Source organism: Palaemon carinicauda, chromosome 33 (genome assembly GCF_036898095.1).
Source record: "Palaemon carinicauda isolate YSFRI2023 chromosome 33, ASM3689809v2, whole genome shotgun sequence".
Lineage (NCBI taxonomy): Eukaryota > Metazoa > Arthropoda > Malacostraca > Decapoda > Palaemonidae > Palaemon > Palaemon carinicauda.
Window position 1 is genome coordinate 29,514,212 of NC_090757.1, and position 24,949 is coordinate 29,539,160.

Here is a 24,949-nt window from a genome sequence, read left to right on the forward strand (position 1 = left end):
ATATATGTGTGTGTGTGTGTGTGTATATATATAATATTATATATATATATATATATATATATGTGTGTGTGTGTGTGTGTGTTATTATTTCAAGGCTGAAAAGGGCTTAATGAACCCACATTCTCTCTCTCTCTCTCTCTCTCTCTCTCTCATTTATGCCTCTTGTAAATATATCGCGATCCTTCTCTCAATAGAAATTTCAGTAGAAACTCTGTATCTCTTCCCATCAGTTTTAATCATGTGGTCCATGACAGCGTTTTTTGATGTTCACTTTTCCAACTAGGGTTGTAGATTGGCTAGTAATAATAATAATAATAATAATAATAATAATAGGTTTTATTAAAAGTGATTGCTGCCTCAGTGGCGTTAATCTTGTAATTAACTTTTTCTATTGTTCTTATTATCTTCTTCTCTTCATTTGAACAATCCGTCAGTAACTGGGAAAGGGACATATCAATAGGAAGGTGATGAAGACCATATCATTCACAATTTGTCTTTAATATATCACAACACATTGTAAAAGTAGAGATAATATGTACAAAGTATAAAACACTATCACAATGTTAGTGCACACAAAGTAAAAGTAGAGATAATATGTACAAAGTGACAATTACTTTGTGTGCACTAACATTGTGATAGTGTTTTATACTTTGTACATATTATCTCTACTTTTACAATGTGTTGTGATATATTAAAGACAAATTGTGAATGATATGGTCTTCATCACCTTCCTATTGATATGTCCCTTTCCCAGTTACTGACGGATTGTTCAAATGAAGAGAAGAAGATAATAAGAACAATAGAAAAAGTTAATTACAAGATTAACGCCACTGAGGCAGCAATCACTTTTAATAAAACCTGCTTAAAAGAGGGTCTACTCCCAAAATAATAATAATAATAATAATAATATAATAATAATAATAATAATAATAATAATAATAATTCATGAAGAACATTTTCCGAAAAGCGAATTGATTTAGTGAGTAATTTGGCCTAATGGTCAGCGATAATTTGTCTGTTTTGCCAGGCCACGTACATCGCATCTCATGAAAGATCTACATCTATCATCCCCCATGAAAGCACCTGATTCATCTTCTGTCAGGTTAATTGACCTCGCCTCAAAATATCCGTCCATCGATCGATACCTTACGGTTTTTACTCGAGGTTGGTTCATTTCGAAATTCCTAGATTCTTTATTCTGTTTTCCACATTTCATATTCGATTACATTTGAAGTAGTTACTGTAATCAATTTTGTATAATCTGTAATTTGAAGATCTTACTGAAAAGTTTTTTTTTTTTTTTTTTTTTTTTTTTTTTTTGTCAAATCCATTAGAGGCTTGCTGTCCCGTATTTTGTTAGATTCCGAGTCCTGTTGAACGGGTGCGCCTCGCCCTCACATCTTTCTCTCTTTTATGTCCATTATGATTTCCTTTCAACGCTGAAATCGCCTCGTTACTGCCAACTGATTTCCAACAAAATCTTTCAATTTACCGGAATGCTGCTCTCGATTCGAAGCGAACTTTTGATGTTCTATCTCAGCAAGGATTCTCTCTCTCTCTCTCTCTCTCTCTCCTCTCTCTCTCTCTCCCTCTCCTTCCTTTCCCTTCCTTCACATACACACGCACGCATGTGCACACTGGTGTGTCATTAGGGAGAAGGGGAAAAAATGCAGTGGAAGTTTGGAACGTGGAAGAAAACTCTATTACTGACAAGGTGGGTAAGGCATCAATTAGTGTAGAAGGTCGAGAGAGAGAGAGAGAGAGAGAGAGAGAGAGAGAGAGAGAGAGATTTACGTATATAGTGGTTGTTCTTGTCTTAATTGATTAAAGATGGCTGTTGATACTCGTTGCAATAAAATCTCATATATTGAGTATATTTTTTATGAAATATCTAATGTTTCCTCTCTTTTTTTTCCGTCTCAGTTGTTTTGTCTTTTATTAAAGCTTTGGTTACCTTAAAAAATGAACTGTTGGTGTCTTTGTTGGACGAATTGCGTATTTTGGCAATGTTAAATCAAATTAGGCTTGTGCTGTCGGAACAAACTCGTGATAGAAAAGGGCATCCTTCAAAGAAAAGAGAACAGTTATTTTCATGAAACACACTCTCTCTCTCTCACTCTCTCTCTCTCTCTCTCTCTCTCTCTCTCTCTCTCTCTCTCTCTCTCGCCGTGTGTAAAATGTGTAAAGGAAAATTGTATTCTTATTTTCCTTGACATCGGAACACATGCTGAAAATATACGTATGCAGGTTAGTTTTTTTTTATTAAACGAGATTAATCTATATTTCCGTGAGATTTAGCCTTTTTTTTTTTTTTTTTAGAACAAAATGAAATATGCTATAGGTTGAAAAGTTGTGAATTTTTTTTTTTTTTTTTTTTTTTGATTATTATTATTATTGAAAAAAACGGTTACATTTTATCGCCGTCACAGACGACCAAGAAACAGAACACTATTCCTTTTTTGGCGTAATTAATTTGAACAGCACCATTCAACATTTTCCAATAAATTGAATATACGAATAAAGTCAGATATGATATTCTGTTTGTAACCTGCGTGATTATTGAAGCAGATAGAAAGAGAAGTTAGTCCCCTTTCATGAAGGCCACTCACGGTGGCCACGCTTTTATGACCAAGGCAATTGTTACGGTGATTGGAACGGGATAAAGTTTTCTCTCTCCTTTTTTAGGGAGAGTGAAAGCATACGTTGCGTTTTGATTTTATTGTGATTGCTTGTCATTCTTTCACGGACACTGGAATTTTTTATATCTCTCAACTAGGAGTCCTTTAGAGTAAGAGATGAAATATATACTTTTAGATTACACATCACCTTTGTCTCTCTTACACCTCTCAACTAGGAGTCCTTTAGAGTAAGAGATAAAATATATACTTTAGATTTCACATCACCTTTCTTCTCTCTTCTTACACCTCTCAACTAGGAGTCCTTTAGAGTAAGAGATAAAATATATACTTTAGATTTCGCATCACCTTCTTTCTCTCTCTCTTACACCTCTCAACTAGGAGTCCTTTAGAGTAAGAGATGAAATATATACTTTAGATTTCGCATCACCTTCTTTCTCTCTCTCTCTCTTACACCTCTCAACTAGGAGTCCTTTAGAGTAAGAGATGAAATATATACTTTAGATTTCGCATCACCTTCTTTCTCTCTCTTACACCTCTCAACTAGGAGTCCTTTAGAGTAAGAGATGAAATATATACTTTAGATTTCGCATCACCTTCTTTCTCTCTCTTACACCTCTCAACTAGGAGTCCTTTAGAGTATCAACTAGGAGTTCCTTTTAGAGTAAGAGAGGAAACATATACTTTAGATTATGCATCACCTTTCTCTCTCTTACACCTCTCAACTAGGAGTCCTTTAGAGTAAGAGATAAAATAGTATACTTTAGATTTCGCATCACCTTCTTTCTCTCTCTCTTACACCTCTCAACTAGGAGTCCTTTAGAGTAAGAGATGAAATATATACTTTAGATTTCGCATCACCTTCTTTCTCTCTCTTACACCTCTCAACTAGGAGTCCTTTAGAGTAAGAGATAAAATATATACTTTTAGATTTTCGCATCACCTTCTTTCCTCTCTCTTACACCTCTCAACTAGGAGTCCTTTAGAGTAGAGATAAAATATATACTTTAGATTTTCGCATCACCTTCTTTCTCTCTCTCTTACACCTCTCAATTAGGAGTCCTTTAGAGTAAGAGATGAAATATATACTCTAGATTTCGCATCACCTTCTTTCTCTCTCTCTTACACCTCTCAACTAGGAGTCCTTTAGAGTAAGAGATAAAAAGATATACTTTAGATTTTTTGCATCACCTTCTTTCTCTCTCTCTCTCTCTCTTACACCTCTCAACTAGAGGTCCTTTAGAGTAAGAGATAAAATATATACTTTAGATTTTTGCATCACCTTCTTTCTCTCTCTCTCCCTCTCTTACACCTCTCAACTAGGAGTCCTTTAGAGTAAGAGATAAAATATATACTTTAGATTTCGCATCACCTTCTTTCTCTCTCTCTCTCTCTCTTACACCTCTCAACTAGGAGTCCTTTAGAGTAAGAGATAAAATATATACTTTAGATTTTCGCATCACCTTCTTTCTCTCTCTCTTACACCTCTCAACTAGGAGTCCTTTAGAGTAAGAGATAAAATATATACTTTAGATTTTCGCATCACCTTCTTTCTCTCTCTCTTACACCTCTCAACTAGGAGTCCTTTAGAGTAAGAGATGAAATATATACTTTAGATTTCGCATCACCTTCTTTCTCTCTCTTACACCTCTCAACTAGGAATCCTTTAGAGTAAGAGATAAAATATATACTTTAGATTTTTGCATCACCTTCTTTGTCTCTCTCTCTCTTACACCTCTCAACTAGGAGTCCTTTAGAGTAAGAGATGAAATATATACTTTAGATTTCGCATCACCTTCTTTCTCTCTCTTACACCTCTCAACTAGGAGTCCTTTAGAGTAAGAGATAAAATATATAGACTAGATTTCACATAATTTCTCTCTCTCTCTCTCTCTCTCTCTCTCTCTCTCTCTCTCTCTCTCTCTCTGTGAAGAGTTATGTAACATTAACAAATAATTAAGAATTTGGTGCTTATACCACCAATTGATATATTTGACTATAGAGAAATACTAGTTAATTAGGGAACACTATAGTAATGAAGGGAATGACTCTTAAAATTGAATTTTTATTAGTAGATATTTAGCGATTACTATGATTTCTATAGTTTGAAAATGAGATGATATAATATGGTCTCTTTAATGGGAGTATATTGTAACTTCAGGCGTTGACTAGGGTTTAAGAATTGAATTTCCGTGTAGTTTCTCCCTAAAAATTTTGTTATTATTATTATTATTATTATTATTATATATATATATATATATATATATGTATATATATATATATATATATATATTTCTATTTAAGTGAATACTCTATTTCGAGGAAGATAAACTATTCCAATTTCAAAATTTAAATTTTATTTGACTACGTCTAGTTTCAGAAATAAGCTTCCTGCTGGTGTCAACACTTGCTAAATAAAGCGTTTTTTAATCATATAAGTATTATCATGCGAGCTCTTGGGAAGCGAGGATATGAGAAACACATTAATCTTATCTAAATGAGTTCCACCTTTCACTTATTCCCCTCCCCTCCTCCCCCTTCTATTGTTAATGTGAGTTATGACCGTAGGAAAGGGGTAGGGGTGGGAGACCCAAGAAGCAGTAAGGACGAGTGGAGGAATGGTCTCCGAGAAAAGTTATTTTTATAAAAAATATGATTTTAATGAGGGAGAGGGAGACTTTGGCTTTTACTTTGCAATTGGAAAGGAGATTCAGTATGAGTTACCAAAAAAAAAAAAAAAAAACGTTGAATTAGATTTAAATTTTGAGATTCCTGATGAAGTAAATGTTGAATTTATCCAGACATAGAAATACAGTATATTTATTTCCTTATAAGTATAAATCAGATGCTTAGATTCCTAGACTGGGTTAAGTCTGTTTGGGGTCCAGATATCTTTGATTATTTTACGATACGTCCCTGATTATACACGATATCTTAGGATAGTCGTTCCGGGGGTTAGAACCCCGTAATACCTGACGGTAATTCTCTTGTAATATCACTCGCAGAAATATTATACTGTAGTAAGCTGCCGGAAGGAATTTCCATCAGGACGACATGGCTATCTCACCCAAAAACAGATTTTTCCTACGTCAAAATTCGTTTTTAGTTCGGCCAAAATAAACAAATTGAGCATGATCGGATATTGGAGTAAGGAAGCCCGGCTGGAACACCCCCCCCCTCCCCCACCTCTGTATCTTAGAGGAGATGGAGTGAAATAGAGGAAGCTGTTGCAGCACTGGAAGATATGGCAACAAAAGGGTAATTAGGCTAATGAGGCAGCGAGCAATAGACAGTCTTGACTCCCGTTGAGATGGTTTTTGAGACGGAGGCTGCGTCATTGACGTAGTAGTGTGCGTAAGGCTTAAGACAGAAAACGAAACGTCATTTTCGTCTGCGATACCTGTGTGCTCATCTTAAGCATTCAAATATCTTATAAAAAGTTAATTAAATGATGCTCCTTGGCCGTATGCTCACATAAACGCTCGAGCATTAGCATCCTCTGCAGCGTAGAACATTGATGGAATTGTGGCATCAATGGGATATTGTTATTTGCAAAATTAATGTGTTTTTCATGTGAAATAATCTGAATGCGTATTTTGTTTGAATTTGCTATTAATTTTCACACAATACCAGTCAGGTTTGTCATGTTAGTTCACTACAAAAAAGATTTAAAGCTGAAGAAATGCGTGATTACTTTTCGGGACACAAAAGTGCAAAACATGATTTCTTTCGACCCTAAGGGATTAATCTTACATGCTTTACAAAATAGCCTGAAAGGAGTGGGTTTTTGCTTTTAAGTTCAGTGGAAAAGTGGCAGAGAAAAGTATCAGTAGTTAAAGAGCACAAATCTCACCTTGAAATGAGAAAAAAGTCAAGTGAAAAAGTCAGGTCTTTGTCGCTGATCTGGCCAGTTGTCAATGTTTCTTTCCTGTCGAGGAAATAAAATAGGAAGTGAAACGCCTGAGATACGAGAGCAGTATTCCAAATATAGCCTCTTTATGTATATTGCGTGTGGTAAGCTATGAAATATGAGATGGGCATCCTGGTAATAGCTTTGAGATCCAAATGTATTCGATTATGTTTACGGAAATGTAATCCAGGTGTTGCTTGATCGTGAAGTATACAATCTCAAAAATAAAAATTAGGAGCATTTTGAGTAATATAATTATGATGTCACTTCAGTGATACATAATTTTATAGGGGCTTGTGTATTTTTTCACCTCTATTCCTAAATAAATAGCTGTAATGGTGACAGAAAATCAGAAGATCCAAATTATTCCGAACTCTTCAAGTCCAACAGATAGCTTGTCTCATCGGTTTCGTAAGATCATTTCATTTATTCTTCTTCTTCTTCTTCTTCTTCTTCTTCTTCTTCTTCTTCTTCTTCTTCTTCTTCTTCCACTTCTACATGGGGTCGATGTTTCTGGTCAGCTTTCTCCATCTACCTCTGTCCCACACCTCATCACCGGTTATTTTACTTTTCTCTTGGGAAATGTAATTAAATCCAGTTGAGTTACTCCCGATGTAATCTTGTATCGTGTTATCCCCTTGATTGGTGCAATGTTTTGAGGGAAAAAAAAGGAATTGGGAAGGGGTGGGAGTAGGGTGGCCCACCCATCACATTCATTCCTATTAAGGGCAACTGTGGGGCCAAGGAGGTTAAATCTCTCTCTCTCTCTCTCTCTCTCTCTCTCTCACATAAATACAGTATATATATATATATATATATATGTATATATATATATATGTATATATAAATATATATATATATATATATATATAATGTATGTATGTATATATATATATATATATATATGATGAAAGGGATTTGTATGGAAAAAGTAGTTTTCCCGGAACGAATCGTTATTAGTGCATAGTAACTTCCAAAGGACTTTAATCAAAATAAATTATGATAATACGAAAACTTCTACTGGCAGAGAGTGATTAAGGACTCATTCATCTTTTCTCTTGAGTTAATTTGAACTTTATGCTCTAATCCTATTAATTTGGAACTACTTTGCTGGTATATTATTGAAACTTTTATAGTAATAAAAAAATGAAATGAAAGCTATTTTAATAGTAGTGCTTAGTAATTATAATAATTTTCCATATAACGGTTGTTAGTGTTGATTGCGTGATACGTGGGATTTTTGCAAAGCTCAAGAGAGTATACGTGCATTATTCGTATGGGTAAAATTGCGGAACACAATATTTTGTATCTCATTAAACAGGGGTAGTTGTAAAGCAGTGATGACATCGTAAACTATAATCATTGGTATTTTTTTGTTTTTATCCGGCAAAGTTCTGCTCTCAGTTAGTTTGTGTTGACTTTTTATCATGAAGATGTCTGTAGATTTTCATGAAAATCCTACCAAAGAGGGTCTTAGTAGTTACCATGAACTTATTGAAAATTCTGTGAAATAAGTACGTGACCTTTCACTTTTTTGAGGTGAGAAGTCGAATATATATTCAATCAGTATCAAATCTACTGATCTATGCAAGATAAAATTATCATATTTGGTATGTCATCACCAGTGGTGAAGCCTATACGCAAAGTGAGGTCATGTCAAATGTAGAGGTCAAGCATAAAAAATGAATGCAACCTTAGCTTTGATTAGACAAGTTAGACTTTGGATTTGGCATACGTTGTTGGTATGAAAGTGGAGGTTGTTGTCTTCCTTAAAGATCAAAGGACAAAAAGGAATGTAATTTAACTTATCCATGCCTTTTTAACCATATAAGTTATCAAGAATTATATGAGACATGCCTACCCAAGAGCTACTGAAAATTTAGCATGGTAAAGTCACTGAAATCCAAGATTATGTCATGTACGCTATGCATATGGTAGTGTTTGTTTATACTATACTGAATAAAAAGGTGGGAATAATGCATTATAGATTTAGAGAGAGAAAAAAAAAACAAGATTTATTGAGGAGAATTTGTATTACAGAAAAGTTGAAGTAAAAAATATGGATAAAGTAGCAAAGCATTAAATTAGTTTTTGCATAACATTTTAAAAATTTTTCACTTGACTTGTCTTGGTTTTGTTTCTTAGAATTTTAGATGATTTGAAGTGAAATCACTTGTGTTTTACTTTTTTTCTCTTTTACTTTCATGTGGCATACATAGGGAGCAGCCCATCTTTACGTGCAAAGCGCACGTGTTCCACATCGACCCGAAAACAAAGAGGTCGTGGATTCCAGCTTCCTCCTCGGCTGTATCTGTTTCCTTCTTCTACGACTCCACTCGGCAGCTCTATCGAATTATTTCTGTCGAAGGTACCAAGGTATGTAGAACGTACATTATTGTAGAAATGTTGATATGTCAATATTTGTGGTGCACTTTACTCTCAGAATGTTAGTGAACTTTTTTTTTTTTAACTTGCATCTATTTATGATGAGTACTATCTTGACTTCCCATTGTTTAAAATTTTGTCTTATAACAAATATCTGTCTAAATTATTGATACAGTACTTGCTATGTCTTGCGGTACTGTTTATTCCTCTTTTTGTATTGATTTTAGATTTTTTAATGTTGTTTACAGGCAGTCATCAACAGTACTATTACTCCAAATATGATGTTCACAAAGACATCTCAAAAATTTGGTCAGTGGTCTGACATGAGAGCCAACACAGTATATGGCCTTGGATTCTCAACAGAAGCAGAGCTCAATAAGGTAGGCCTTTAGTAACTTTCTTCCACAGTGCCAGTAATAAGTCTCCAGGTTCATGTTTTTTCTGTTGCAGTAATTATCTTTTCAGTTCCTTCCCTACTACCAACCATAGCAAGGCAAAGGTTGCAGATTTTCGGTTGCCTTGTTTGGATAAATTAAATGCAAAAACAAGGGAACATTAAAAAAAATAATGATAGATTACCCAATTCAACAGTTTTGTTATAGACTCAATGATTGCATTGTAATATTAACCTATCAAACTAAAATTCATCATATTAAATATACAGGTGTTTTATGTAAATTTATAATTGGTTATTGGTTACCCGACCCCAAGGAATAGAATATGAACATTGGTAGCCAAAATTGATTTACTTCTTTATGAACTTGAATGCAAATAGATTTTCAAATTGATGCAAACTGTATTCAAAAACATCAAATTTCTGCATTATTAAAGCTTCTCTTTTATGTTGTCATTAGTGAAGAAAAGGAGAAATTCTTCTTATTCAGATTTTTTATATCAAAAGTAGCTTGTTGCCTTCTAAAAAATTTATGCTGTCCATATGTATGACAAAGGGTATAGAATAACAAAACAAAATTATATCTGTTTGTGGCATCTATAATGTTGATACTTGTTATCATATCTTGCAATGAGGGAGTGTGTGTGGGCTTTCCTTGATATAAAGTTCCTTTTCGCAAAGAGAAGGCACTCTTGTTTTTAGGCTGCGCAATGCACAAATTGTTCTTCTTTGTACTAAATTTTAGATGAAATACAGTATGTGTCTTGAGATTATAAGTCTTCCCTGCCCATATTTTTATTGTGTACAGTACATTTTTTTTATTAAACAAAAACTAATGGTTCTATTTTCCTTCTATCTCACCAATTAGTGTTTGTTGTTCATCTTAGTTCCAGCCATAGAAACTATTTCTTTCTGCTTCAGTTTTTATTGACTCCTATAATCTTCTGTCTGTTGTGAGACATGTCTATAACTTCCTTTAAGATTAATTCCCTCTCTTTTCATTTGCCAAGTGTGTTTATTTCCTTTTGAGTGTGAGGTAACATTAGAAACAAAATATTATGGTCGAGCATTTCATTACATTAACGAGCAATTTGGTTTGTTTAGTTTTTGGAGGTGCAACTGCAGTCCACATTTTTATTCAGGTCTATCCATATGTTAATGTTGATAAAGGTTTTGATATCCAGGTCAACAGTTACACATCATCTGACTATAATATATCATATAGTGCTGGTAATCCAATATTAACTCTTTATAATGTCAGTCTACAATGAAATCAAGTATTAAGATTAAAATTATTATATTTTTATATCACTAGTTCTTGATGCTTATAGAAATAATAAGCCTATAGGAATTTGGAGGTTTCCTGTACATTTCATTTGGTTTTCTTATGAAAATGGTTGATTATGTCAACCTTTATTCTCTTGACATTATATGTTACTACCATTGTCCTTGGCTGCTTTTATAAAGATAATTTGTTAATACTATGACTCTACTATCATGGAATTCCTAGCTGATAATGATGTCTGATCCTTTAATTTTTTACAAGAGTAATGGGTTTATTGCTTTCGGTACTTATTTAAGAAAGTGATTTATTTTCTTGTTTCCATGAGAGTTATCTTTATAGTATTTTAACTTTACTTAGCACAGATAACAAAGGGAAAGGTATTTAGTGGGCATGTAAATTGTAAGGCGCATAAACTTTTTTTTTCATTTGAAACCCTTTTTTACTTCAGGTATATTTCCAATTATTGCAACAAATATTTTTCTTAGTGTAAGCTTTGATACTTGAAAGGTAATTTATTAATACCTCTCAGTGTTGAGCCTCATAATGAAGGGATTTTGATGTAGTAAAACCTATTTTTGGGTGAGATAGCCATGACGTCCTGATGGAAGGTTCCTTCAGTATCTTCCTAGGGTATATTTAACTACAGGGATATTCCCAGAGAATTAAACTAAAGGTTATCACAGAATTCTAACTTCTGGTGCGAGTACCCTAAAGGTTTCCCTCTAGGATATCGCTCAAAATCCGTTTTTTGGTGAGGTGATGTAAAGTATGGTCTCCACGAACTTATCTGTGAAAAGCAAGAACAGGAATCCAAGATGACCAGAAAATACCAAAGAAATATTGTTCTGCTCTAAGGCTAGTTTATCAATGTGATCAGCACAGATTTAGGTAGTACAAGGAACACCTATGTATTCGGGGTCTATGGAATCCGTCACAGACACTATAAGGAACACCTATGTATTCGGGGTCTATGGAATCCGTCACAGACACTATAAGGAACACCTATGTATTCAGGGTCTATGGAATCCGTCACAGACACTATAAGGAACACCTATGTATTCGGGGTCTATGGAATCCGTCACAGACACTCTTATGTTGAAATGCGTTGGATGCCCAATATCACATCGCCAAGAACCAGCATTGGTATCAGAACCGAGGCCACCTGGTCGCTAGTATCCACTCAAATATCATCTTTCATGATTAGAGTAAGGCTTGTATGCCTCCCTTCACTACCTGAGGCCTCACAATACCTCCCCAAAATTAGGTTTTTCCTATCAAAACCCCCTTTTTATGGTTAATGTGCGGTGTGGTCCAAAAACTAATACTGTACCAGAGAACATTAGAGTAGACTTGTTTATCAAAATGGACACTCATCTCCAACCAAGGAAAGTACTAGATCTTGCGTGTAGTTGTTTAGCATAACATAACAGGTTGAGACTCGTCTCATAGGAGATGACTACAGGAGGGGATCAATGTACCTGTTATGGTCAGTCTGTTGAGGAGCTAAGATGAGGGGTTTCTTCTACATTTGGATTACCTCCCGTAGTGTCAAGGATGAGCCGAGTATGACGCAGATATGCTGTGCTACCTGGATTTATTTCAGGTAATTTCATAAAAATACTCTCCAGACCAACCCGTAAAGCTCTGTACTACAGTATCTCCTGAAATTGCATTTTAGTAGTAAATGCCAATGAGAGAGGTATTTTTCTCACATCGTGGTCTTTAGGGATGGAGGGAGGGTGCCTTTTTGATCAAGAAGATAATTAGAATATGGATAGCCCCTTTAGAAAGGGGCTTATTGTTCTTGGTATTTAGAAACAGACTACCCTCTGCAGATATGGAACTGCAGGTATGCCTGCAAGATAGATACTGAACAGTGGTTACCATCCCCCGGATGTAAAACGGTGATGTAAAGAGAATCCCGCCTCTGGAGAAGCTTATTATTTTTGGCTAAGAATAGGAGGCAATGAGTCAGAATCAAGAGGCAATTAGGAGTGATGGTGAGGAATTCTTTTTTTTCCATACAATGTTGAGGCTGTGTTCAAAATGAATAGAAGAAAGACAGCGATGATGAAAATGGACTATGCGATGGTAGATGAAATATCATTGGATAGGGAAAGGATTAATGAGGTAGAATCATTTAAATATTTAGGAACTATGATCTCTAATACAGGGCCTTTATAATTTGAGTTTAATGAAAGATTGTAAAAAGCCAGTTAGACAATGGCTAGGCTAAATAAAATTTGGAACTGAAATCGCCTGAAATTAGATATAAAAATTGGGCTATATATCATTTTGGTGAGATCAATGTTACTGTATGGACTTGAGTCGTGGTATGATAAGGAAACAATATCCAACAGATTTTCTTAGGTTTTGAGAACAAACCCCTCAGAAGAATATTGGGAGTTAAATGGCAGGGCAGGTTTAGAAATGAAAGTATGAGAGAGATTACTCGAGTGGCATGTGTGGCTGAGATCATGGTGAGGGGTAGATGGAGATGGTTTAGACATGCTCTTCATACTCCCCAAGAGAGATTACTGTAGTTCACCAAACTTTCAGCTGGGCTCCACAAGGTGCTAGAAGAGTTGGAAGACCTATGCCTACATGATTGACGACTATGAAGTGTGAAGTAGATGATGATGAATGGAGAAGTATTGATTTAAAAGTTCAAGATAGAGATGAATGGCAAAATCTAACTGAGGCCCTTTGCATCAATAGGGGTAGGAGGAGATGAAGATACCATGTTGTAAATTAGCAGATTTTCCTCCCAAAGCTAAAGCTATTAAAAAAATAGCCTTCTGAAGTAACTCTTTGAGGGAAATAATACAAACTAAACACTTATATAACTTGGTTGAAAATTCAATCATTAAGTCCAGGACACTGAAGCTGTTAGCCATCATGGTTGTTGTAAGGCAAAAGATTGTGTAATCTTGTGGAACATGTCCGAGTCCAAATCCAAATTAAAAGCCAGCTTGAGAGGTTCTATCTTTGCAGATTTATACAATAAGAATATTGATAGCTTCAACTTTCCTTTCTTCAAAGAGGTGGACTAGAAAGGAAGCCAGGAAGTCTAGGGTTATCTGGAATGGGGACCTGTATAATGCCTAAGTTTCTGGATTGCATAGAGACAAGACTATAACCATATGGTTTCACAAAAAAATGCTTTTTCAGTCATGGGTATAAATTTATCAAGGTGCATTGCATATTTTTTACATTAGGCTAACAAGATAATTTCTTATAAATGATCATTTGTGTCTGTTATTATGGAAAAAAACTGGTAACCCCTATGCTATGTTGCCATAATGTTCATCCTTACATATTGGTGTAAACGGACATTCATCTTTTCAATCTAAAAGATGTGAGATGTGGGTATAATTTGATATGTAAAACATGGTTTTCAAGTTAAAGGTGTAATGGTTTTTAGCCTTCCAAAAGCTTTATATGTGTCAATTTTTATAACTTATGGAGTATGGTTAAACAATTTCTTTAAGGTTTCTCAATTGATTTTCAGTTCCTTATACAATACTGTAATTGTAATGTAAGTAAATAGGCCATACATTTCATATACTGTATTATATGGTTTCTCTATTTCTTGTGTTTACAGTTTATTGAAAAATTCCAAGAAGTTAAAGAAGCAACAAGGTCAGGAAAAACCAATGGTACAATTAGTGGAGGTGGTGGTGGAAGTGTTGTTGGTGGAGGTGGTGGAGCTGTCTCATCTTCCTCGGGGCCTGCTTCTGCCACAGCCTCTCCCCTTACCTCACGAGCTAAAATCCAAGAGGGCATGCCCGGAGAAAATGCAATTACTGCAGGTAGGACTTGTCTTATTAAGGGAATAGTTATTCATTTTCTATTCACTAATATGAATTCATAATCTGACTGGACAAAGACTTGATAAATTTTTGAATAACTGCATTTTTTTAGGTAGCTATATATGCAAATCAGCTTTAATTTTGGACAGTATATTATTGTTCATGATTATATTAGTCTTACTGATGATGAATGCCTTTAATTGTGTTTGCTTGATGCTATTTACATCTTTAAAGAGAGTGCCAGGAGTTGTTGATAATCTGCCTAATGTGACTTAGCACCTTTATCCTTAGGTGGATACACATCGAGGTAGTAATGCTTTTTGCACTAATTTATTTCTTTTGTAAATACTGTACTATGCTATGTGTTTGTTTTCCTTAATTGTTTGTTTTTTTTGCGCTTAATATGAATTAGTTCTTATTTGGGTAGTAAATACAAAAAAAAAAAAAAAAAAAAAATTCTAATTCAAGTTAGATTATTAACTTTTTCAAAATGAAGCTGCCCTTTTAAGATATTGAGGTCTTGGCTTTAAGTAGTAGAGATATTAACCCTGGATAGGTACGCTCCTCGGACACCCCTTTAAGGGTATACTCGGACGCAAACGACCCCGACGCCAAAAAAAATTCTTGAAAAATCAGTTTTTGCAGTAACCTCCTTTTTTCTTTTGCCAAAAAAAAATTCAATGAATGCTTAAAACAACTGTAAAGATAAATACTACTCATCTGCAGAAAAACTATTTATTATAAATATTTTTAAAAATTAAGTAGAAAAAAAAAGACCTGACATAAAAATTCATAAAAAAAAAGTTCATACATATATACACAAATCCTTTTAGGAATTGATTCTTGAATGTTTAGGACACATCTTGATGTATTTTGGATGAAGTCAGACCCATGGAGGTGAAGATCTGAAATGAGAAAAAAAGGGTAACTTTTTTTGGCCAAAAAAATTTGTCCAAATTTCATGAATTTTTTTGGGTACCCAAATGAAATAGGAAGTGGCTAATTTTTTTAGGGAATAAACATATGTTATCCTAAAATAGAAATATGTAAAAAAATCTTCATTATTTTGTAAATTACATTTATATCAGGGGCCATATCTAAAGGTAATTTTTTGAGTACTTAGAAATTTCGTAAAAAAATACATATATTTAATATATAATATGATATTTATGCAGGTAAAAATATACCAAAATATCACAAATTCTATAGGGAACAAGAATATATATAGATAGGGCAGCTTACGCTTCGGATATGTCCACAAAATGGCCGCCAACCACACTGACTCAGACTCCCTAATCTGCCACTTGAAATGTAGGAAGGGTATGTCAATTTCAAGGTGTTATTTACTAATCTAATTATTATTGGATATGCATAAAATTTGTATGGTGGGTTGCTGGATAATTGTCGATTATTTTACGACTATAAAATTAAAATTCTGACCCAAAAAAATTTTTTTGAAGGGAAATAAAATCGAAAAAAAAAAATGTAAAACAATATAATATTTTAGCTAAAAAAATTTGATGATATTCAATCAAAAAAAAGTAAACAAAATTTTCCGACAAATAAACATCTAGAGGAATCATTACTCTGTGATAGTTCCTTAGTACGTAGTAATTTTGAAAGAATTGGGAAAAAACGAAAAAATGGCAATCACCGGAAAATCGAACACATACCTATATATACGCCATATCTGGCTAAAAAAAAGATAGGCATGGGTAGCCAGATCATCTAGAAACACTTTCCAACACTATAAAAATATAAGTTTTGCGACACTACTTGCCAATTCCTTACGGTAACATGACTAAGCGAAAAAATGCAAAACAAATAAAAAGGGGCACTCGCGGAAAAATGGCTAACATTCTAATATACGGCATTTCAGAAAAAAAAAATTCAGCCACGTGCTAGGCAAACCATCAAGGCACATTTTCCGACAAATAAACATCTAAATGAATCATTACTCTGTGATAGTTCCTTAGTACGTAGTAATTTTGAAAGAAATGGGAAAAAACGAAAAAATGGCAATCACAGGAAAATCGAACACATACCTATATATACGCCATATCTGGCTAAAAAAAAAAGATAGGCATGGGTAGCCAGATCATCTAGAAACACTTTCCAACACTATAAAATTATAAGTTTTGCGACACTACTTGCCAATTCCTTACGGTAACATGACTAAGCAAAAAAATGCAAAACAAATAAAAAGAGGCACTCGTGGAAAAATGGCCATTCTAATATACGGCATTTCAGAAAAAAAAAATTTCAGCCACGTGCTAGGCAAACCATCAAGGCACATTTTCCGACAAATAAACATATAAATGAATCATTACTCTGTGATAGTTCCTTAGTACGTAGTAATTTTGAAAGAAATGGGAAAAAACGAAAAAATGGCAATCACAGGAAAATCGAACACATACTTATATATACGCCATATCTGGCTAAAAAAAAAAATAGGCATGGGTAGCCAGATCATCTAGAAACACTTTCCAACACTATAAAAATATAAGTTTTGCGACACTACTTGCCAATTCCTTACGGTAACATGACTAAGCAAAAAAATGCAAAACAAATAAAAAGGGGCACTCGCGGAAAAATGCCCAACATTCTAATATACGGCATCTCAGATAAAAAAAAAGACATGCACGTGTTAGCCCAACCATCAAGGCACACTTTCTAACACATAAACATGAAAAAAAAATCAATAATATACGGCAATTCCTTACTACGTAGTAAATTTTTACAAATATTGAAAAAAAACAGAAATTGGCAACCGCAGTTAAATACCCAATATACCAATAACTATGTCGTATCTGACAAAAACAAAATCACGCATGGGTAGCCAGATCATCTAAACACACTTTCCAACACTAAAAAAGCAAAAGTTTTACGACACTATTTCGCAATATCTTACGGAAAAATGACTTGGCAAAAAAATGAAAAAAAAATGAAAAAGGGGTACTCGCGGTAAAATGCCCGACATTCTAATATACGGCATCTCAGATAAAAAAAAAGACATGCACGTGTTAGCCCAACCATCAAGGCACACTTTCTAACACATAAACATGAAAAAAAAATGAATAATATACGGCAATTCCTTACTACGTAGTAATTTTTACAAATATTGAAAAAAAAACAGAAATTGGTAACCGCAGTTAAATACCCAATATACCAATAACTACGTCGTATCTGACAAAAACAAAGTCATGCATGGGTAGCCAGATCATCTAGACACACTTTCCAACACTAAACAAGCAAAAGTTTTACGACACTATTTGGCAATATCTTACGGAAAAATGACTTGGCAAAAAAATGAAAAAAAATGAAAAAGGGGCAATCGCGGTAAAATGGTCCTCGTGGTGATGAACGACATTTTAACTAAAAAAAAAATCATGCACATGGTAGCCAAACAATCCACCAAGACTTTCCACAACTGATAACCTATACAAGTTGCACCATTCTACGACAATTTCATAATACGTAATAACTTTGATAATTATGCAAACTACCTTAGAAGGGTAAACTCGGTCGCGAACGACCCCGACTCGTCTCAGAAATCGGGGAAGGAGTACAGCTACAGCAATGCACATCTGGACACTACTAGAGCGTGTAGGGGAGACACCTCCTGCAGGTCGATCACCCACAAATTCAGTCACGGGGCTGAGTCACGTGAGAAAAACCTGTTTTTTTTTTACGCTCGGGGTCGCGAACGACCCACCGTACCTATCCAGGGTTAAGTTTCAGTTATGAGCACCATAGCCATATTTAGTTTTAGTTTTCATAAACTAAAAAAATGTCACTTTATTATGTTATATGAAAATTTAATTATTCATTTAAAGCTTTTATTTCCCTAGTGGCTTTTATGCCAAAATGGCTAACAAGATGATGCATTAAGTAGTGCTGCCATATTGAATTGTATGGTATAAAGTGATATGAATTATATGAGTGCATGAAGTTTGATAAGTTGTAAAAGGGAACAGGCTATGGAGTAAATATTTAAAGTCTATTTTAGTTACAGGTTACAAATGTTAGGAGAAGTTGATTTTTGGGTTTGAAACCAAGGGAAAGGTCTGAAACAAAGCTTAACCACTTTGTTTGTTGCAGATACTAGCAGGCAGCTGTCCATGTATTAGGTTTTGATTAATTGTAATTACTGTGTTGTAGTTGTCTTTGCATGGAAATTTATTTTAATGGCAGGAAATTATTGCTTTAAGTGTAGCATTTTGAGGATTGCAGTTTTGTGCTGTTGCATGCATTATAAGATATCTGCATTTTAGTGCAATTGTTTATTCTAGCACAAATTATATACATAACATCTTAAAGTTTTAAAGATGGACCTTGAACAAATACATGTTACAACTTAAATGAAATTGAATACTGTATTTTAATTTTAAGAAGAATTCTATTATGTCTTTTGTAAGATTATGCTTCAGGGATACATGGGATAATTTGTTGTTTTGATTTAGTATTTAATAGGCTTTCATTCTTGGGGATTTTTGGGGAGATTAGGAATGCTTTAGAGTGTGCTTATCTGTTCATATGGTGTTCAAACTTTTTCATTCCGAGTTAAGGCCAGAGACTGTGTTGAATAGCTGATAAAACAGCAAAATTGGGGCTAGTATCAAGTGAAACTTTTCCCTGTCTGTACTCCAGTCCTTTTTCACTTATGAAGTACTCTTTTAAACAAATATTTTTATTACACGTTAAAAATGATGTAAATGTTGAAATGTGCTGGTTCCTTGCACATACAGTTATTAACCCTTTTATCCCCAGGTTATTTGGAACTTTCCAACCCTTAACCCCCAGGGGTTACTTTTTTTTTTCAAGCACATTTTGCAGTATATTTTTTTTAAAGATTGCTCTAACAGACTTAATTTCCGTCATAGAGAGGTCAGGTTGGTTTCATTCTCTTGGAAAATGCCTGAAGTTTCTCAAAAACTTATCAAAAATATGCAAAAAAAAAATGTAAATAGCAGTTTTTTGCAAGGAAGTACCGGTACGCCCTTGGGGGTAAAGGGATGAGTTTTGTGAAATGTACCAGTACGTCCTTTGGGGGTAAAAGGGTTAAAGAGAATAAATTATTACAAAACAACGAGAGCTTCATCTGAGACAAAATTGAATGTAGGATTTACAGAATAAGTAAATTGAATATAAAATATCAAAACAGATAAAGTCGGCATTTCGTTTTGAAGTAATGTTGGCTTGAACTATTAATTTTTTACAATAATTTTATCTTGGGTATTTGAGGATTATGTGTATGGAAAATTAGCCAACATAAAATACACCAAATATAGTCCTTGACATTTTAAATTAGTTATGTCACTCAATTTTTGAATAGCTGTTATGCATTAGGTGATCTCAATTTGGTTTTTGGGAAAAAAACAATTTGGGACAGTGTTATGGGAGTTAAGAACTTTGTTGACTCAGTTTCCTGGGCGGATTAAAGTAAATACTTACTATTGATGATATGATAATAATTATTATTCTTATGTATATTTCAATATCAGTTATTATTCTTATTTATAATACAGTATCAGTACTGTAATATTGATATTGAAACTGTATAACTGTTAATGATAATAATAAGGATTATTAATAATACCATTGTTAATTATTATTTAAAAGGGGAATAGAAGAGCAATAGGGCATTAATATGTTCATCTTGAGTGAAGAGAATGAATACGAATAGATGTTGATGCCAAGGTATAGGGAGCAATGCAGAATAATTTGTTTAAAGGTTAGAGTCCATGGGAAGATGAAAAATAGAAGATTTTCAGTATAAAAAGTTGCAACAAGTTATTTGCCTCAAGCCATATAACTGGTCATTGATGAATTGATCAAAGTTTAGGAGAATCTTATTAAAAGTAAAGTTAGAATCAGAAGTGGTGGAAAGGATTGTATTAATAATAATAATATATAAATTAAAAAGAGACATGCTATAATGGCATAATTATAGAGTAAAGTTGCATAAGTGCATTATGAAAATATTGGGGATGCCACTGAAGGAAAGATGAAAATGTTTAGATGGATAATTGTCAATAATAGCATGAATCATAAAAATCACTATAGAGTCAGTCTTTATACTACAGACAGGGTCTTTTGTATTAAAGCTAGTACAAGAAAAGTACCATGCCAATGGCATTAGATTGTTCTGTATATTTATAGCTTTGAAAAGGGAATTTTACGAAGTGCTAAGAAAAGTAGTTAGATAGTTCTTATAAAGGTAGAAGGTACTAGAAAAACTCCCTGTGCTTGTAATGTTACTATATCATAATGTAAGATCTAAAGTAAAGATAGTAACAAGTGTATTGAAAGAATTTGAGAAAAGATTTGTGTTATAAGATCTGTAGTAAAGTGTACCATACTGCACAGCAAAGATCAATCACCAGTTCTTTGCTGTTCATAGCTGAAAGTAGCTACAATTAAATAAAGAAAAAGAGGTCCCCAGGATGTCATGTGTCGATGACCTAGTGTTCAAAGGTTTAAGATTTAAAATCTGTTCATTAATGCCAGAGGCAAGGGACAGTGACAGTGCCTTAAAGGGTGACCATATATTATTATTATTATTATTATTATTATTATTATTATTATTATTATTATTATTATTATTATTATTGTTACTTCTTGCTAGGCTACAATGCTAGTTGGGAAAGCAGGATTCTATAAGCCCAAGGATTCCAACAGGGAAAATAGCCCAGTAAGGAAAGGAAATAAGTAAATTACAAGAGAAGTAATGAACAAGTAAATAATTTTAAGAACAACAACAATATTAAAATAAATCATATATAAATATAAACTATAAAACAAATGGCTTTGAGGTGGAGCACCATGATTTGATGTAAGGGCAATGTTTAAATGAGGTTGAATGTTTCTGTTACTGTGGTACACTGGAATATAAAATGGGTATGGAGAGACCAGTAAGAAAAAAACTCAGCAGCAGCCTGGATTAAATAGAAAGGAAATGCTGGGCTACTGGTTTATAAAAGTATACCATCAGTAATCAAATAACAAGTCTTTGATACTTGCAGAAAGCCTATTCTTAGCTGTGCTTCAGAGTGAAGGCACTGTGAAATAATATAGAATAGATTTTAAGACGATAAGACTATAGAATGCAGTGTCATATTTTCCACCAGATAGGAAATATACTGAGCTTTCAAAGATTAAGATGTCCAGGACATACGATGAAAAGGGATAAAGATTGGTCAAATGGAAAAATAGTAGATTTTAGTATAGCAAAACAAAGACCTGTGGTAGGGGGTGCCAGTAAATAATGGAAAGAGGATATTATGAATATTCTGACCAAATGGGAATGTGGACAAAAAGTGCAACAAGGCAAAGAGAATGAAATAAACCCATTTTATTACTAAACCATAGAGAAAATAAAATGTCAGAGTTAATGATGACTATGGTGATAAAACACATTTCTAGTTAAATTATTTAAGTGAAAGAAAATATGTGGTGAAGATTTTCTTCCCTAATTGCTGGAGTGTCTCGCTCCTCGTTAAATAATATTAGCAGCTATTCAGTGCTTGGTCTATTACCCATGAACTCAATGTGCTGGCATAAGAAAAAAATGTTGACTCCTATTTTTGTAACTGATGAATGTCCAGATCACTTTGAATTTGACTCAAATTATATTTGTTGCTACTTTTGTAATTTGTACTAATGCTAATGTCTGTTCTATGTGGAAGTAATTGTCACCCTGTTTGGGACAGTATTATTCATTTGCATCTTTCGTTGCTACAGTAGCCCACCAACCTATCGGATGCTTCCCAGGTCTGGCCTTCTTATAAGTAACAAATCAAAATCCCACATGTTTATATTCATCTTTCAGTTCTCAGAGATTATTTGTATAAGATGTATCACATCTTAGAAGATAGAATAGCTAAACCCTCCTTAATGATATAGCTAATGAGTACAGAAGTCTAATAAGGCAAGGGGCTACGGTAATTAGCATGAAGTATATCTTTAGTAAGAAAGATCATTTTCCATCCCTACTATTTTAATCTTACATTTCACAAACCATTTTGTGAAACAAATTGGAAGACAAAGGGGTTGATCATTTTGAACTTGATATTTTACCTTAGTAGTGCTTTGTGACTTGAATGGTTACTTACATTTAGACTAAGTATCAATCCTCATATACAGTAGTTCCTGATTATGCATTTGGGATTCATTCCTTTGAGACTTCATATTAGGAGAAATTGTATATCAAAGATTCCTTCTTACTGGAAAAGTAGTTTTAAGTTCAATGTGATTTTGTCCCACTCGCCCCATGACCATATGCTTGTATATCTATTGAGATGAATTTGGTTAGCAATCTTCCAAACCTTAATGAAAATAAATCTATAGGAATGAATAAAACATAATTTTCAAGAAAAAAGTGATGAGTAATATTTTCAATATCAAAATATATTTTAGCATAAAATAGTTAACCATTCTGATTGGCAATCTGCTCCATAACACTGTAGTGACCTCTTTTCTCGCCAGATGCTGTTGAATACTTAACATCCTAAATACTCTTTCCATAAATCTGCAGTTTACAATGCTTCCAGGAGGCTAAAATCACTGGCTACATCACAACTTTCACTTAGTGCACAGCATTTAGAACTATTCAAGAATAAGAAAATATTCAACGCTTACCATGTTCAGTCCAGGAAATTCCCCTTTTCACCTCTCCCTCCCCTTTCGCAAAGAGTGTGCTAAGGCTAAATTTCATGATTACTTTACATTGACAATAATGGAGGAGGTTTGTTAGATATGGTGGGTAACTCTGACCTGGTGAAGAGTTGTGGAAAACAGCTTCTCTAGAGGATGACTGATGTGGATAGAGCAGATATGAAAAGACTCCTGGGTCTGACATTGAAGGACAAGGAGAGTTGGGATAAAGAGTTGGCAAAGAGGAAAGAGGTATGAACACCTAAATTGTTATCTGCTAGGCACATCACTTTTACTGGTCGAACACTGTCATATAGCCTAGCTCAAGATGCCAAAAGTTATATTTTCTATAACTGTTATACTTTTAGAGGTTGAAGGATCAACCTCCTTTAAGAAGTTAATGGTATCCTCAAATTTCAGGAGTATGCCACAAAGACAATTCATGTTCAGTTCATTGAGCATTTCTATCTCTTCTTCCCTGAACTCTTTACATGCCATTGCATTGTGCTGCTCAAGTTTCCTCAAAATCTATGTTGGTAAATGGATGCTATATCTCTCAAAAAGCTTAATAACACAATCTGTGTCCATACTTTCGCACCCAAAAATATTTGACAACCCCATGATTTCATTGCAAATACTAACCACTGGATATTTGGATGCATTTAGGCTATACATTATCTTTTCCCAGATTAGTATTTATTGTTGGAGTTTGGACTTCATTCTTAGTATCGACATTAAAAGTCAATTGCATCATTGACATTTTGATTTCTCTAGTGGTTTCAAACCACCCCATATAATTTTGCATCAAGAAACTGAACCAAGTTCTTTATCATACACTGCTAATGGTAACTTGAATGTTAAGGGGATCCCTTTGCCCTTGGTTATATGAAAATAGTAATATGTGGAGGCAAAAATAAACACCCTTTTGCTGTAGTATCAGTTGTTCATGTACTTGACATTGTTAAGAGCATAATTTTCTGCATGGCATACTGCACAAGAGCTGGTGAAATATAGGAAGCTGTTGTTATATGGTTGGCAGCTGTTGAATCCAAGCTTTTGATTTGAACCTCTTCCTTTGAATATCATTGGATTCTTTTAAGTGGTACTATATATCAAAATGCCCATCATCTTTAGATCTCTCTCAACAGAAGGTAGCACAGTCTTTTACAGCCTAGAACTTAGACTTTTTTTTCTTAGGGGATTAAAGTTGTTTTAGCCATCTTATTCCAGATAAAGACCATCTTTTCTGTTTTAAGATTTGCTGTGATATAATCACCATCACAAATGCCCTACTTCAGGATCTCTGGAAACCTCTTTGTAGACTCATTGCTAGATGCAGCTCCTCCAGATGTCATTTAAAAATTGAACATCAGGTCACTTTTGAAACTCATGATTTAGGCCTCCAGCAGTATTCTTGATCAGCAAACTAAGATTACTCCTTTATTGAAATCATTGGGATTGATAAGGTGGTCTGCATCTTGTTCACATACTAAATTCTGGTGAATTGGAGCTTCTACTCCATAACAGAGTCACGTCTCTGATTTTCTTAGCAGCCAAAGACTACACATTGAGACCTGCAGCAATAATGGTATCCTGTTTCTAAAAAATCATTGATGTTGTATATTGGATTGTCCAAGTGCATTGTTGGTGCTCGTACCCTTTTTTTTGTGTTATGGTGCACAATTTCAAGCCCATCTATGATTCACATTCATCTTACTTGGAAAACAAATGCAAGATTTTTGTAACACTTGAAATGCTTACATACAATCATTCAGTACATTTAGTTCATAACACAATTGCTCAGATTTCACCAGAAAATTTATAGTACTGTACTGAACATTTAACAATGCAAAATTTGCCTGACTTAGTAGT

The 24,949-nt window shown here is 34.1% G+C and overlaps 1 protein-coding gene across 6 annotated transcripts in view; it reads left to right on the top strand.

The window, feature by feature from the left end:
* Positions 1–24,949, top strand: part of homer (protein) — a 455,167-nt gene that overhangs the window by 388,742 nt on the left and 41,476 nt on the right. For all 6 annotated transcript variants that reach the window (XM_068356886.1, XM_068356888.1, XM_068356891.1 and 3 more), the window contains 3 exons: positions 8,766–8,922; positions 9,180–9,311; positions 14,215–14,422. In XM_068356886.1, coding sequence (XP_068212987.1) covers positions 8,766–8,922; positions 9,180–9,311; positions 14,215–14,422 — 497 coding nt within the window. The remainder of the gene's footprint in view (positions 1–8,765; positions 8,923–9,179; positions 9,312–14,214; positions 14,423–24,949) is intronic.